The sequence below is a fragment of the Pezoporus occidentalis genome, unplaced genomic scaffold, assembly GCF_034315485.1.
Source record: "Pezoporus occidentalis ecotype Australia unplaced genomic scaffold, CSIRO_AGI_Poc_V1 ctg230, whole genome shotgun sequence".
NCBI classification, from domain to species: Eukaryota; Metazoa; Chordata; class Aves; order Psittaciformes; family Psittacidae; genus Pezoporus; species Pezoporus occidentalis.
The window spans coordinates 21,955-38,867 of NW_026914181.1; the positions used below are offsets into that span (position 1 = coordinate 21,955).

The 16,913-nt window shown below is 35.6% G+C and overlaps 1 protein-coding gene across 18 annotated transcripts in view; it reads left to right on the forward strand.

Annotated features, from left to right (window-relative positions):
- BLTP1 (bridge-like lipid transfer protein family member 1) overlaps positions 1 to 16,913 on the forward strand; it is a 117,148-nt gene that overhangs the window by 21,446 nt on the left and 78,789 nt on the right. For 16 of the 18 annotated variants that reach the window (XM_062621642.1, XM_062621624.1, XM_062621625.1 and 13 more), the window contains 11 exons: positions 3,220 to 3,299; positions 4,397 to 4,547; positions 6,482 to 6,638; positions 6,843 to 6,921; positions 7,695 to 7,786; positions 8,646 to 8,763; positions 9,859 to 10,014; positions 11,010 to 11,107; positions 12,063 to 12,241; positions 12,388 to 12,494; positions 14,563 to 14,771. In XM_062621642.1, coding sequence (XP_062477626.1) covers positions 3,220 to 3,299; positions 4,397 to 4,547; positions 6,482 to 6,638; positions 6,843 to 6,921; positions 7,695 to 7,786; positions 8,646 to 8,763; positions 9,859 to 10,014; positions 11,010 to 11,107; positions 12,063 to 12,241; positions 12,388 to 12,494; positions 14,563 to 14,771 — 1,426 coding nt within the window. Of the gene's footprint in view, positions 1 to 3,219; positions 3,300 to 3,874; positions 3,999 to 4,396; positions 4,548 to 6,481; positions 6,639 to 6,842; positions 6,922 to 7,694; positions 7,787 to 8,645; positions 8,764 to 9,858; positions 10,015 to 11,009; positions 11,108 to 12,062; positions 12,242 to 12,387; positions 12,495 to 14,562; positions 14,772 to 16,913 lie in introns of those variants that run through there. The other 2 variants (XM_062621641.1, XM_062621635.1) reach the window with 2 other exon arrangements.

Genomic DNA, 16,913 nt, shown 5'->3' on the forward strand with positions numbered 1-16,913 from the left:
CATGATGACAAAGGCAATTTCTTTGAGTAATATTGAAAACAAACAAGATTAAAGCAAAATAGGATTAAGACACTCAAACTATTAGCTTTTTCTCCTGCTTCTGCTAAGTATTTTCTTTTTATGCTGTTACCATCCCTGCAGCTCCTGATGGCTGAAGGATAGCATATGTGCAGAAAACATGCCCTAATTTACTGTGTGAATTCAACAAATGACCCAGTTCATTGGAAACAGGGAATGTTTGAATCTTTAGAGCGTGTCCTTTTATGCTGCTTTTGCTTAAAAAATTAAGCTGGGTGTCTTAACTTTCAGAAGTTCCTGCAGGCAATGCACATATAAAAAAACAGCTAAGTGACTTGATGAAATTTGTAACAGATTGACTAATCAATACAAACATCAAAAAAACACCTTGAAAATTGTCATATTATATTACAGACAGACATCTCAACACCTCCATCACTTTCTGCAAATAAATCCTCCAAAACCCAAGGGAAAAAAAAACTGTGCTAGGAAAAACAGATCAAAGCAGAACAAGCTTGAAGAGCAGTGACTAAGTCAGCAGGCTCAAAGCGGAAGTTTAGGATGCGTATTAGGAAATAATTTTTAATGATGAAAATCTCATTATCATTCATGAGCGTTATCTGATTTGCAAATGGCCTGTGGTGGGTTTTCTAGGGTTCTACCACCTAGATGTACCCTGGAAGAACTGTAAGGCAAGGACTGAGAAAGATATTTAGCTACCATGTGGTGTTTTGGTGGTGGGTTTTTGTTTTATTTTTCCTCTCCCTCCACTTCCATTAGTGTAAGACCTCATAGCTTTCCTCCAGAAAGTGGAGTATGGCAAAGGTGATGAGGATGACACAGCAGTGGGTATTTGACAAAAGGATTTGACCATTCTTTCTGTCAGCAATTAAAGCTTTCCTGTAGATACTTCTCTCTTTCCTACAGCTAAGCGACAGTTTCTGTTAGGCTGTGGAGTTAAGTCCAATTGTTCATCTTTAAGAAGACTTAGCTTTAAAACTCTTTGAACTTCTACTTGAATATAGTGTTTTAGATTGAAACAAAGTTATTAATTATTCTAAGTCAGACCTATGTAGTCTGTGCTATTAGAGAGGGTAACGCACTTATGTGAAATGGATATAGTATTCTGTATTTCACAGAACAAAACATGCACCAGATAGAGCAGCAGGGACTGAGAAACCTTTGACATCATAGACAGGCCAGCTTGCACAGGGGCTGCCTGACCTTCATGGAGAAATGCTGAGTTGCTGAAACAAGATGCAGCCTTTGCCCTGCAGTGTGCCTCACTGGGGGTATAGTCAGACAATGATAAATGGTTGTACTGGCTAAGGAAGATACTGTCAGGCTCCTAAGTTTTGCAGCTGGTTATGTTGTGAGCTTCCCCTCTTTTGCATTACAAAGCACAGAGGCTTCCTCTGAGACCCTGTTGGTGGTGTGCTCAACTTGAGAGGCCAAAGTTACTAACTCATGCTGTTGTGCCATGGTGTGCTATTCAGTCCTGCTAACCTGCGTGTGCCTATTGCGGAGTGTGGGCAGAATAAAGTGAGCTCTTCCCATGAACTACAATTTAGATCTATATAAATGCTTTCCCTCCCACTTCTGTAGCTGAGCCACTAAATAATTTTTTTTCACATCTTGCTCCGTTTGCATCTCATTGCATCTCAAGTTCATAAATAATCTTTTTCTACAAATGAAAAAAAACAGTTCTACTGAAACAATTCAATTTCAGGCAGAAAAAATAAATAAGTGGAAAACTGGGAATGAATAGAAAGTACTTAATCTTTCACTGCTGTTACTGTCCAAGTAAAATTATTTCAAGGTTCCTGCTCTGTTGCTTTTGAAGAACTTCTGCCAGTATGTGAGCTCTGTCTGCTGTCTCCCATAACTTCCAAGCTTTCTGCATTTGGAAAGAGCTGTGGTAAAATGAGCAGCGTTCTTCTAACAGGTCACATTCTTAGACCTTGTATTTCTGTCATTGGAGTTTTCTTTTTCTGCAAAGAACTGACAACTTACAAAAGTGGCAAAAATGTCTTTCAGTAAAAACAGAACTTTCACATTATAATTATTATTACTATAAAATGTTATATTATAAATCAACATGTAGCAACACTGTAAGAAGGGTATGGCAATATACTGATATAAAAGTGTTATGAAAAGTGTTTTGTGTCTTAGTTCCATCACTTAGATTCTTTTATATTGAGGGAGATGTTACTGAGGAAGAACAGGGGTTGGTTTTTTTTTTTTTTTTTTTTTTTTTTAAGCTAATGGTCTAATTACTGAAGATGTCTTGTCCCTTTGGTTTAGAGTGCTATTTTAGAAAGAAAACAATTAGCAGCTGAAAGAGCAATTTAGGACAAGGAGAAAAGAACTTTCAATGGAAAGAAATTTTGAAAGTAAAACTTTTGTAGTTGATTGTGATTTGTAGTACCTGAGAAATGTCTTTGTGGAGAGGAACCTGGTATCTTTGTGCTCAAGTTAACTGAATTTTTAAGGTATTTCATGTAGCAATAATAATAATGTAATGATCAAATATGTTTTGCACATCAGGGTAGATATAGCCTAGCAATATGACAGCTGCCTTTTTGATAAGAGACTTGAAATCAGATAGACTTGAATATTCAGTGCTTGTTTTCAGAAGTTCATTTAGTCTGAGCTAGCAAACTAGGAATTGCAGTGTAATAGGGAGGGAAGGAGAAAAATTGAGGTTATAACCTGCACTTCAAATTTAGCTTACTTAGGACAGACTGCAGTGTGTTTCAGGTACTTCAGTCTCTTCTGCCAACCCTTCTGGTAATGAGAAAAGACCAATGCCTGGCAGACAAGGTAAAGTAGCAAGACCTATGTAGATGTGTGGAGTTGGTGACCTGGGATAGCACCAAACTTGAATCTTGCCCACAGAATGGTTTTGGTCAGGTACCACATACACTGTATCCCCACTGTTGGCTTGCATGATACAGGTAACAGTTTTATTGATGATTCCATGGATTACATATGTCCTACTAAGAAGCGACAAGTGAGCATGACCTATGAAATCTCTTTCATTATGCTTCATATAAAATCATAGAATACTTAGATTATCTTAAGGTCCTTTCCAACCCTAATTCCAACCCTCCTGCCATGGGCATTTAAAATTACTTGAGTGTGTAAAGTTTAATCTCAGTGCATTTTTAATCTTTATTTTGCACTCTTATCCATTTACAGACCGCCGAGGCTGATGGGTGAAGGTTTTGTTGTAATGCAGTCCAATGATGTTGATATCTATTATTATATGGATGAACCAGGTACCTTCTGGTAGATAACAAAGATAAAATTTTAAGGTGTATGAAGACTACGTGTTTATTGTCTGGACTTGCTAGGCAATTTCTTCTGCTTTTTTTCAGTGCTGAAAAATCTCTGTGCTGAAAGACTTATTGTAATATTTTGGAGCCAAAAAAGTTTTAGTTATTTTTTCTGCAAATGAACTAAAATTCCACTGAAACAAAGGGGAAGAGAGTTCATTTGTTTCATATTTAGAAAGGAGTGAAATTTTGAGCTGTGTTCAACTTCTAAACTGTTTCATGTAAAAGGTCTGGGGAATTTCATAGATGAAATAACTGGGTATGTAGAACCAATGTATTTATCAGCAAGTAGTTTTATATCATGTAGGTACTCTATCAGCAAATGCCTTCTGCAAGTCTATATGCAACATAGAAGCAATTAAGCTTGGTATGTGTTCTTGGAACAAGTTGTATTTTAAGCTGCAATCATAAATGATGTAGGTTTCCAAAAGTACTTCAGGAATGGGGATAATTTATAGTTAACACTTACTGGAGGTTTGGGGAAATATATTTGGTGCATCCACTTCTGAATATTGTGGTGTTTCTCTTTTTCACTTTAAATCTGGTGTGTTATATTACCAATTTATTTTGCTGGAGTTCTTTCAGTTTGCAAAAGCTTTTGTTTGGACTCCACTTAAAGTATTGCCTGAATCTTGAACAAAGGTAACGCATTCAATAATGATGCATACTGGTAGGATAGGTGACAATTTTGGAAACTTGGTTTATATGTAGGATTTGGATGTAAATGTGGATGTAGGAAAGCTTGCATTGGTGAAAAGCATATTTGAAAGACAAAACTGCTGTATATGTCAGCATTTTCCTGACATCAGTGAGCAGTGCTTCAGGAAATCAGTACAACATTTGGTCCTGTTCTTCCTATGTTTACTTCTGTATACACTGGGAGTCTGCATTGAATTGTGGCTTGATATTTATACACTGTAGTGGTCCCAAATAAAACTGACATAAGGAGATGTTAATTGTCATGTGCTTAGTAAACATTTTTCATGCTAATTTGAAACAGCTTCCTTTTAATAGTCTGTTTATTACATTATGTAATATAGGTCTTGTACCAGAGGAGATGGAGGAAAGTAATGATGGAGAATCAAGCAACGAAGACAGCAAGTTGCAGGATCTGCCACCATGTTGGGGTTTGGACATTGTTTGTGGAAAAGGAACAGACTTCAACTATGGACCGTGGGCTGATAGGCAGAGGTATTACCATGATTTACATCTTTAATTTTAATCTTTAATATCTCTTGTTACTGAGAAAGCAGTCTAAAGTTTCCAGTATGCAATGGCTCAGATTTCTAATTTGTTTGGGGCGTACCAGGCAAAATAGAAGGAGTTTAGGTTTGGTAAATTCATTGTTGTTTATCTTGTTGGCCTTCCAAAGTTAGTATCACTCAGTGAATTTTTGTTACTAAATTAATAAATTATGCTCCTATTTTTGTGAACAAACTAGCTTTTTACTATTTATCAAGTGTTAGATACCTAAGTGTTTAACCTTATAGTGGCTACTTTATATTTGAAAAGCTCCTATTAGCTCATTGATAGAAGTACACTGTATACTGATGAGAAAATTTTATGGAAGTACAAATCTGGCTACAGAAATAATGAGGAGGAGCTGTTTATCCCTGCTTTAGGAGAACCAAATTCTTGATGCAGTCTCAAAAGTATTTATTATCCAGGTATTTTAGTGACAGAATTTTAGCCCAGAGCTCTACTACTGTTCTTCACCTAGCCCTTGATGTTTTGTGCTCAATTATTTCTGGTGGAGACAATAGGATTGTTTAGAGAGTAGAGGACTATTAAGTACAAGTGCTTTCCCTCTTTTCCCCTGTTAATTACAGATTGATACTTCTTTTGGCCTCCGTTAATTCTCCTGTGAAAATATTATAATTAACTGTCTCTTACAAGTATGAGGATAGCAGACCACAGAGTAGTTGTTAGATGCAACAGTATCTTGGAGAATTTAAGAGAAAATGCCAGTTTCCAGAACAGTGCTTTGCTAGGAACATAAAGTCAGTGAATTGTTAGTGATATTTTTAATACTCCCAATAAAGCTCACTCTACGATGGTGTGCTTTTTATAATTTTAACTGGCTATGCAGAAGGTCGTTTGTGCCTATTCAGGGTGTGTAGAGTTTGTAGATACATGCTTGACAGCATTTTCAGATTGTGCTGTGGGTAGAAGATAGAATTTTGGAAAGTGCCACAACATTTTAGAAGGACACGTTGTAGTGTCTGGTGGACTTGGTAGTTCTGTGTACTTGCTACTTTCCATTCATATAAAAGCTTCCACAAATACTGATCTTTAACACATCACAAGGTAAAATCTTGGGTTTCCCCAGGATTTGGACAGTGTGTTGTGTGGTGTTTGGTGGCGGGGGGGGGATATTTTTGGGTTGTGTTGCTCTCTTTTTTTCCCTTAACCTTTTAGGCTGCTATAGTGGTCAGGTGCTGGGTGCAGGAAACTGCTACCCCCCTTAAAGACTTTCTTCCACCTCCTTCAGACCTATATAAGCTAGGCTATCTGTGCTTTCTCACTATAGCTTTCCTTTCATGTAGTTACATGTTCAAACACGAGTCTGCAGAAATGTAGGTTTCATGTTGCTCTACTAAAGTTTTGTATTTTGTTTACTGCTGGGCATTAGGTCAAATATTTGTGTACAAACCAAAGCATTTGGGGTTGGAGTAGATGATCTTCAGAGATCCCTTCCAACCCTAATAATTCTGTGATTCTGTAGTAATTCCTTGATAAAATGATTACTTGCTACTATGTTTTTGTAGTAGATTTGTAAACCAAAGATTAGGAATAAGAAGAAAGACGTATCTTGTTTGCCATCTGAATTAAAATATGTTTGTTGTGAATCATTTATGGTCTGTCCATTCATAACTTTTATCCAGAAGTCACTTCTTGTCATGGAAAATTTTGGAGATTTCAGTAATGAGTTGAAAGGCTCCTACGATTTTAAACAATTTTTTTTTTTTTATCACATCCAGTGGTTGTGTAACGACTCACCTAACCGGAAAATAATTGACTCAAATAGATGCATAGATATATATAAATACACATGTATTTCTTCTGTGAATAAAACCAGCTCTTTTGTTTTTGTGTGTTTGTTTTTTTTTCTTCCTCCCCATTAGGGATTGCTTGTGGAAGTTTTTCTTCCCACCAGACTACCAAGTTATGAAAGTCTCAGAAATGGCTCAGCCTGGGAAACCAAGACAGATTCTTGCTTTTGAACTGCGGATGAATATTATTGCAGATGCCACCATTGATTTACTTTTTACTAAAAATAGGGTAAATAATGAAAACACATCTAGAAAATAATTTGTCTGTGTGATTACTCTATGGTTGTTGGGTGCGCATGTTTTTTACTTGTCTCAGGTGTTTCTTACAGAGGTATGGTTTTAAAAGCTAGGTGACTTGTCTTTCAGTCAGAGGCAGAAGGTACACTGATGTCTAGAAATGATGTTTGGACTGTTTTTCTTTCTTAAAATACAGGAAACTAATGCTGTACATGTAAATGTTGGTGCAGGATCATATTTGGAAATAAATATTCCCATGACAGTAGGTGAAAATGGTGAGTTAGTGTTAAGATTAATTTGTTTTCATAATGTTTTTTTTCCGAACAGTTACCTTAATGACTGTGTGTGTTAATGTCTTATAGTGTTTTCCTTCAAGACTGTGAGATGTGTATTCTTACATAAAAGAACAAAAAGTATTTCCTTATACATTTCATTGCAAGATATTAAAGTATGTACATACTTAAATAGCTACCTTCATGTTTTGTTTGGGTTAGGAAACACAAATTCCTTAACTACTAGACAATGTATCATTTAAACATGTATCTATTGAAGCAGATGACATTGTTGGCTCAAAGCAGGAAGACTTCTTCGGTAGGATTAGTGTAGTAGTTGAATCATGCTGAGATATGTTCTGAAAAATAGTAGTAAATTTAAACAAAATTAATTCCAAAATCCAAGGTGGAGATCAGTGTAAAGTTATGTTACCTGTATTTACTCATCTTGTTGGCTGGTGTGAAGACCTTTGCTAAATTGTTTGTTCTCTTGATTCCTTCTGGCATTTTGAGTTTTATCCTGTAACTTAAACCAAGATCTCCAGAACTTAGCATTTCCAGACCCAGCAAGAAGAATTCTGTCACCTCTGCTATGTGAAGGCAGAACATGTTAAACTCTTTACTATTTGGTAAATGGTAGAATTATTATAGTACCAATTTCTTTTATGATAATTCTTGATTGTTAGTGGAATGGTGAAATTGCTGGTGAGAATTATGTAAATATTTATATAACTCTTATGGGTGAATGACTGTGTTTTATATCTTCTGTGTGCTAGGCTATTCACCTACAATTAAAGGGCAGCTTCTACATGTTGACGCCACCAGCAGTATGCAGTACCGGACTCTCTTAGAAGCTGAAATGCTAGCTGTAAGTTTGCATTAATAAGCACAAAGCTTCAGTCTCTAGAGGATTTTTAATAAAAGAACATATTTGTTTGTCTGTGGAGCAGTTCTTCAGATTCTTAAACAGTACAGAAATATGCCTTTTGAATGTATTTTGCAAAACCTTACTATGTAAGAAATTTACATATATACACATGACTATGCACGTGTGTAACTTTTAGTGACAACATAATTTATGTGTGTTATGAAAGCAATGGAGGGATTGGAGTACCACTTACAAGTCTTGCCTCATTAATTACGTAGCCATGTCTTATAGGCTTTACCTTAATAAATTACTACACTTGCTAGCTGTGCTACAGAATTTGAGAGCGTATGTACTTAAAGATACTTCAGAGTGCTTAAACTAGTTGAGACAGATTTAATACTGCATTATTCTTTTGTTTGCAGTACTTTTGCAGTACTGCAATTCTGTAGATTACCTTTCTCACTGTTTTTTATTAGTGATGTTTTTAATGTTGAATATGAGCATTATATCAGTGGTAAAAATCCCTCAGAATAGTATTTTTCATCTGTAATGTATTGTAAACAGTGAGGCTTTTAATGAAACCTTAGGTTTATAAATTGCATGGTATGTCTACTGCAACAGATGTATCAGAATTTCATAATATACCTTTCCGGATAAATTAATACACTAATGCTTGACCTTCAAGCACAGGAAGAGAGATAGATTAAATTATTAAAGAACTGGAGAAGCCTTCTGTTCATCCCAGCAGGAAAACAGTTTTAATTATTCAGCAGAGTACATATGTGAAAACTGCTGAGCTGCAGGGTCAAGGATTGTATGCTTTAATTGTAATTCTGATGCTTCAATATCTTGTTCACAGTTTCATATTAATGCTAGCTACCCCCGGATATGGAACATGCCACAGACATGGCAATGCGAACTTGAGGTTTATAAAGCAACCTATCATTTTATCTTTGCTCAGAAAAGCTTCTTTACAGGTAACTACTAAATAAAATACATATCAAATTAAATATTCTTTCTTTAGAATTTCTTTTCAAATTTTGCAAAGGCGTACAAGGTCAGGTACTCTGATTTGAGGTATTTAGCACAAGTACTTATTTTTGAGGACAAAGATTCTGATGTTTTCTGTTTCCTGTAAGTGGCTTAGTACACGATATTCTTATATTTGAGTGGAGATGCCAAATGATTTAATTTTCTAACATCTAAGCTAAATTTGATCTGCAGTAATGTTAAGTGATCTTAAATTTCAGATTAATTTTTTTCTATCAGATCTATTGACTTGTTTAGTATTTGTCACCTAGGATATTGAATTCTCTGAAATCTCTCTTTGGCTGACTGATTTTCAGCTACTTAAGCTTTAGGTAATGTCTCTGTGGTTGACAGACGATGAAAGAAAGTAATTTGCTCCTTAGGATTTTGGCTGTGAGGAAGAATGTGTGTGCACAAGGCAGTAAGATGTGATACAGCATCACCAAGCTGTTGCTGAAGGTTTCAGCTACAGTAGTAGAAAGAATATAGCCCCATCAATGTGGCACTGCTTGGGCTAATTAGTCCTGCTGGGAGGAAGAGTTAATTAGTGCAGGCATAGTGCCATGCTAATAAAGTTATCCTCCTGATGAGGCTGGAGCCATTATCTATATAGTGTTGCAGTACACAGTCTACCTGTCCATTCAAAGCAAACAGTAACTTCTGCAACAACACCGTTTTGCAGAATTAGAATATATTACTAATGTATACATTCAGAGTACCTGAGTGGAAAACCAGAGGAAAGCAGTTGGTAGTCCAGTGCTTTTAGGTCAGTGTGTAACATTGCTATGGAGCAAAACTAAACATGAAGACTTCATTAAACCTATTGCTTTACAACTGAAAAAGCAGGTGAGAAATGGGAGATGGACTCACAGCTAGTATTTGTGGAATATCTGCTTGAGAAATGCATGCTGTATATTGTTCTCATTTTCCTTTTCCTGTTAAGGAGCAAGCGACTAAGGCAATTTACGAAAAACCAAAAACTTAAAAGGAATCTCTCACTTGATTGCTACTGACTTGTCTTTTATTACTTTACTTGGGTTTAGATTTGATCCAAGACTGGTCCAGCGATAGCGCGCCTGATATCTTTTCATTCGTTCCTTATATGTGGAACTTCAAAGTCATGTTTCATCAATTTGAAATGATTTGGGCAGCGAATCAACACAACTGGATTGACTGTTCCACGAAACAACAAGAGAATGGTGAGAACCCTTTTTGATTTGGAAGAAGAGTGCAAACTGCAAAAAATACACTCCAAATAAGAGAGTACAGTCATTACAAAATTTTACTAGAAAAATGTGTCTTCAGTGATAAACCATTTTGCTACTGTTGATGTGCATAAACTATCCTAAAGCAGTTTTAAGTTCTAACTTACTTTGTGCAAATGTGTATGTTTTTTTAGGGGGACAGTGCAGTTCTATATCATCTTTTAGCTTTCATTTTTTAAGACTCTTTGAGTCTAAGATTTAGTACAAGAGTTTGCAGAGAGCATCTCTGAGGTCTTGACATATATTCAGTATGTTAAGAGAAAACATGAACTTGAGAATAAAGTTTTTAAGTAAGGTTGGAAAAATACCATTTGAACTCCATGCAACCAGAAATGTTTGTTTTCTATGAATTTCAGAATAGGAGATAGGGCTGCTAATTCTAGGCAAAATTAAGGGGTACATTTTAGAAAGCCAAACCTTTGATTAATGTGCACTTTGCTTTTTATGTATCTCAGTGGTCTACACTGTAGTAGAATCTTACTATTTCCTCATAGAAAGAGGACAGTGAATTAAAAAATCATAAAGTTGTGTTCTAGTTAAAAATAAGGCTCACTACTTCATCAACCCTGAGGAACTTTCAGTGTGGTTTTTTTTTGTTTGTTTGTTTGTTTGTTTTTCTAAAAACTGGTGTGTGGAGCATTAAAGTCAGTCATAAGATAATAGTCAGTTGTTTTTATTGTCTTGTTATGGTTTCATTGTGCCAAGTACAGTGCCTTTCTACGGAGGGCAAGCTGTAGGGAGTAATCACTTTCAGGATAACTTAGTATGATGTATTCTGAATACACAGTAGTTAAAATGGCAATTTCCTTTGTCTTGAGTTCTTGAATATATTTTCATTATTTTTACCTGTATGTTTGATAATTTTAAAAGAACAAAATCGGGAGTAATTTTTACAGATTTTTTTTGTTTGTTTTTTCCTCTTGTCTCAGTTTATCTAGCAGCTTGTGGAGAAACATTGAACATTGTTTTCTCTCTGCCTTTCACGGACTTTGTTCCAACCACATGCAGTACCAGATTCTCTTTAAGGGTAAGTTCTTCCACTCCTTGCCCCTTTTGTCTTAGAAATGTGAGATAGTTTCCCTTACTTCTTCAGTCAGCAGATTTTGGATAAACTCTTTCCCAAAAGGAAATTAGTCTTTTTCACCTCTGGCTCATAGAATTTTTCGCGGAGGTAAATGGTTTCAATTGCTTATATGAAGTATCCAGTCATAGGCTGGTTTAATTATATATACACACATATATATATTACACACACACAAATAAAAATATATTTTAAATATATATATACACATATGCTTCATACATATGTACACACAGTATGCATATTTACTATATTTACTTAGACTATGTGTATCTGTGTATGTACTTATCATTTGAAGTCTGTTCCCATTTATTTAGAAAATGTGAAAGTCTACTGTATGTTCAAAGCTAAAAATCAAATACTGGAATGGGTACCCTCAACCTTTTTGGAAAGCCATTTTCCATATTTTTAAGAGTTTCTGTAGAATAAGTAATGATGATAAACTGTTTGTAACAGATGCAGCTAATTCTTTGAGAGACTCTAGCACTTCGCTGAAATAGAAGCAGTCTACTGCTACTGAAAATTAAAAAAACTAGTTGGTGATGATGTTGGTAATTTTGTATAATTTGATAGCAAAGAAATCAGTGTTTTATCTGTATGATTTTGTTTTTTAAGTATGGTTTAGTTGGTTTGTAGGGCAGCATTGGCTAGTCACTTAACTTCTGTAGTATGGCTTGAGCAACATAAAAACAGGCACCAGTAAAAGTCATGCCCCTTTGTTTAACAGATTGCTAAATTATGTGGGAGCTGTGGTCAGCAATCACATTTCAAAATTGAGATTTCTTGCCTCGCTTTGCCTGTAAACTGAAGATGATGGTGCATATGAACATGCAAACACCATGAGCATTATGCATAAAGTGAATGTAAGTTAACCTTTTTGATACTAATGTTTGATTTTTAGGGAGAAGATGTTGATCTTCATTTGTATCTGCCAGATTGTCATCCTAGTAAATACTCCCTTTTTATGTTGGTGAAAGATTGTCAGCCTAATAAAATAAGTCCTGAATCTTGTATTTCTGCTGAATGTCAAAGTGGTCAAAAAACGGACAAACCCAAATGGAGGAACATTACTCAAGAAGAGTGAGTTTTATTGTGATGTTTATGTATTTATATTGGCTTTTCATATTTCCTTATTTAGTTTGTGATGAAAGCAACCTGCTGTATTTATGAAAGATACTTAATGCAACTGTTGTCCTTCAAATAAGTGTGCTGTTTCTTTTTGAAAGGGCTGGATGGGTCGAATGCTGGACAGTCCCGAGTGTTGTGTTTACAATTGACTACTCGTGGCACCCAATTTATCCTCAGAAGGCAGACGAACAGTTAAAGCAATCCTGTAAGTGCCACTACTCTTTTCTTGTTAGCATGTTTTATTTTGGGAACAGTTGTGATTTTGCTGGATCAAACTGCTTAAATTTGCAGAAATTAATTTTGAACTGAAGTAATATTACATGTCACACGGGACAATTACAATCTGTAGAGTGCACCAGGTTTGAGTTAAAAACTGACAACATCTCATGATGCAGAATTTCAGAACATGTCCCAGTTCCCTGTGTAAAAAGAGGATACTCTCTGTAGTTGACTTCACCTTGTCCTTAAACTGGATCTCGTAAATGGGTTGTTGCATAATACAACCTATCACTTGGTATGTTAAATATGAAGTACAGTATTTTTTTGGCAGTATCTTATTCCTTAGCCTTTCTAAGCTTTTTTTCCTTTGGATGTTATGATGTTCTCTTATGATTAAAATAATTAAATACACTATATATGAGATATGACAACGTGGTCTTTCCTTTATGGATATGAAACTGTGAGATTTTGTTGTAGCTACCACTGTTGAAGTGAAGCATGGCCACCTGATGCAAGTGTTAGACTGGTCAGTCTGTCAATAATTTCTTCATCAGAATAGTTAAATATAAATGTCTAAACAACTTTTCTAAGTATAAAATATTCTCTAAGTATGTGCTTGAAAAAAAAAGTTATAAAATACTTAAATGCAGAGATAAATGTAAGTTCCTTTTTGTGCAGAGGGAAGTATGCAGGAAATCATGGGGATTACATTAAAGTCTTTCAGGTTGAGATGCTAAAAGCAGAAATGATGAAGGAAAGGTATTAGAAGAATAATGAGGGCTAATTTGGATGGGCCTCAATCAGCAGGTGTTAGAAGACATGCTGAGTAGCATTTTTAGGTTTTTAGTTCCAAATATTCAAATCTAAAAGAACTGAAATTTTAGAGGACGAAGCAGAAAAAGTGAAATTCATCTTGCAGATGTTCATTAAGTGCTCTTGTGAGACTCTGTCAGCTTATGTCAATTGTGCCTACTTCAAATTTGAAAACATGTGCTAGTAATTGTGGCAATTGAACCTGCTTTTCTAATTTTTTACATGCACAGGTAATTTTGTCTGCAGCTTCCTTCAATGAATAATCCAGCACAGTCCAGATCACTTCTAATCTGTGATGCTGATAGAATGTGTTTGTTACAATAGAAACATCTTTATTTTATTTTAAGTCAATTGATGGAACCCTTTAAGGCTCTCAGAAACCAGTACGTTGCATTACATGAAATGCAGCTTACGAAAAAGTGGTCATCTCACTGCAGTGTTTAGCTAATTTATAACACATAGCATAATGCAAGCACAGAGCAAGCATTGTAGGCAATAATAAATTAAAGCCTTGAAGGTTTTCTGGCTGCAGGTGTGTATTCACTGTATTTCTCTATGTGTCAGTTCTTCCAGTTAAACTGGCACCTGAAATCTTATTCCATGTAGAGCATTAATTTTCTGCAGTTTTCCCATAGAGTTCTTCCCAGCAATCACTTCACATCCTCAAAGCACTTCTGTCTTGTCACCTTTCCTCACTTAGAAAAAGACAAAATGCTTTCTTCTCCCTAACTCCAAATAGAAAGAAAAGAAAGATTTGAATTTGCAAACTGTTTTGTGTCTAGAATAATTGAATTATTTGAGAGGAAGTTTTGGCCTACAGAGCTATTGGTTCAGAATAGGTTTTTAATATAACTTTTGTAATTTTCCTGTTTATTCACTTTTGTTTATTCTGCAGTAGCTGTGTGGTTGTGGGAAATCTACTGCACTGTAATGAAAGCATGTCTTTGTTTAACTTGAAGAGCTAGATAAATAAATTGGATGCTTTTTTGGAACTTGAAGGATTGTTTTTCTCTTGCATAATTAACATTGACTAAAATATTCTGTATTTTCCTGCTGACCCATAGTTACTAGATGTGAGAAACCAGTTCTTGTAGCATGAACTTCTTAACATAATTATAAAAATTATATAAATTAGCTGCAGAAAGTAACATATTTAATACATATTCCTATTTGCAGAATTCTGTTCATTGGAAGTCTCACTTGTAATCAAAATCTGTTTTCTTCTTTATTTTGCTCCGAAGTGTCAGAAATGGAAGAAACAATGTTATCCGTGCTAAGGCCATCGCAGAAAACAGCCGACAGTATGATTTCATCTCCCACAGCTTCAACCCGTGTTCCCCTTGACCCCTCAGAGCTGCCCCCAGATAAGCTCCATGTGGAACTGGAACTCTCTGCAGATTCTCAGATAACTCTATATGGACCCCTGCTCAAAGCCTTTCTGTCCATAAAGGTAGGCATAGGAAAGAGACTTACAAAATTTATGGAGGGCCAAATGTAGGAAAGGGAAATAAATAATTCCTCAGAATACATGGATTTAGCTGAAAAGTTCTTACAAGTACTATTCAATGACTTTAGTTGGTGATGTGGCATAGCTGCGATGAATTCTGCTGGCACAGGGTTATGAGGAGATTTCCAATATGTATATATGTCGACCCATATCACCGTAATTTTCCTTTCAAAGAAAGTGTTTCTAGACTTCATGTGTGGAAAATTTTTTCTTTGACTTCTGCAGTACTAAAAAGAAAATAAAATAATATCAGCTCTAATAATATTAATGGGGTTCTTTTTTACAACCACTTTTATGCAAATGTCTATCAAAACCCATGGGCATTTTAAGGGCATTTTAAGTTCTGCAGAGTGTCCTAATTGGTTTTGTTTTTGCTAAATTAGATTCTGTGAAATTTCTGGAAACAGGATCGTGGAGGGGAAGGGAGAAGAATATGAGAATAATGTAATTTTAAAAGCTGCTTCAGTCAATATTGAAGAAGAGTTTTTCATCCTTTTCTTCATGTTAGTCTATTATGCTTCAAAATGTTTGTGCATATTGCTTAGGTTATGTCCTCTTCCATTGTTGGGTGGCTGAAAACAGTTGTTTCTTCCTAAGTCCCTCACCTGCCTTGTTGAGACAAAAGCAGAAGTGACTGAACATATTGCTTCTATTTGACTTACAGTCATGTGGTTGGCTTTTGGTTGTTTCTTTTGTTTTTTTTTTTCTCTGATGGGTTTTAGGGGAGTTTTTGTTTGTTTTAAAGGTCTGTGTTGGCTTATTCAGGACTAGGCTAAAGTAATGTTTCTGGAGGCTTTCAGTTTGAGTCGGAGAACTAGGAATGTTCTGAGACAGGTGATTAGTGTCAGGACTCATACTGAAACAGTCATTATAAATTTATAGAAGGCATTGTGTGTAAGCAAAGAATAGCAGAAAATATTAAATTTTTACAGAGTATAGGGCTTGCAAGTATCCTCATTATTTCTTCATGTTGCCACTAAAATAATAGGATTAAGATTAGGTCAGTGTTGCATCTGGAAGACTTAATTTCCTCTACTCCTGAGGAAATGTATCAATGTTTGACTAGTTTATTGAGCTCCTTTTTTTTGAGCCCATAAATTCATGAGATAGTTTTGTCTTTCCAAGCACAGCAGCACTTCTTCATTGCACTTTGCATCTGGAGGTATATGTAAAGAGTGCTATGTTAGATCCGTCGATTCTATGATTTAGTTTTTAGAGATGAGGATTTCTCAGCTTAAATCTAGCTTTTATCTTCTAAATCTCAAGAGAAATTTTAGGTAAATAGCTCATTTTTTGAAAATGTGCATTTATTGTACTTTTTACTATTTCTGTGACTGTGTGTTCATCTTTTTGCCCAGCTGTGCTGGCAGCATCTCTGACAGATTTCCAAGGGTGTTTTTTTATGCTTGTTTTCCTGACTTGAGGTTGAATAGTTGTTTTCAGCTAATTTTAATTGATCTTTTTTAATACATGAGGGATTGTTTCCTAGATGTGCTTCGTTCATGCAGTTTTGTTAAGCCTTCCGTTGTGTAGTTTTTCAGTGTAACACTGTTTCTGACTGAAGGGCTTACTGGGTGGGAATGAATGATTTATAGGTCCTTGCCTCCCCATAAGAAGGTACCAGGAGTTAGTTACTGAAATTCTTAGCACCCTCTGCTGGGTCTGCCTTATAATAAATATTTCAAAGTCTGTGTTATAACCTTTTCGCTTTGCTGAAAAGCAGAGCAAATAAGCTTTGCTTAACTTCTGAGGGTTTTTTGATTTGGCCACAGAGCAATGCTTAATTCATATGCAGTAACACTAAGAATACTTCAGAGACTCAGTACTAGATGGTATAATTATATATCCACAGGAGTCATTATTCCCAGGCCGATAATGAGCCTCCCGTTTCCACAGACCTTTTTCAAGGACATGGGTACTCCTAGTTGCTTATTTTTCCTTGTACACTTCCTCTTTGCTTGCTTGTGCTGCAGACTTGTACTTACAAAAGAGCAGAGAAGATTTAGAAAACAAGGCACAGAAAAAGGAAGGAGGAGAGCAAGAAAATTCGTAAGATTCGAATCTGTTTCAGTTTAATGTTCTGTC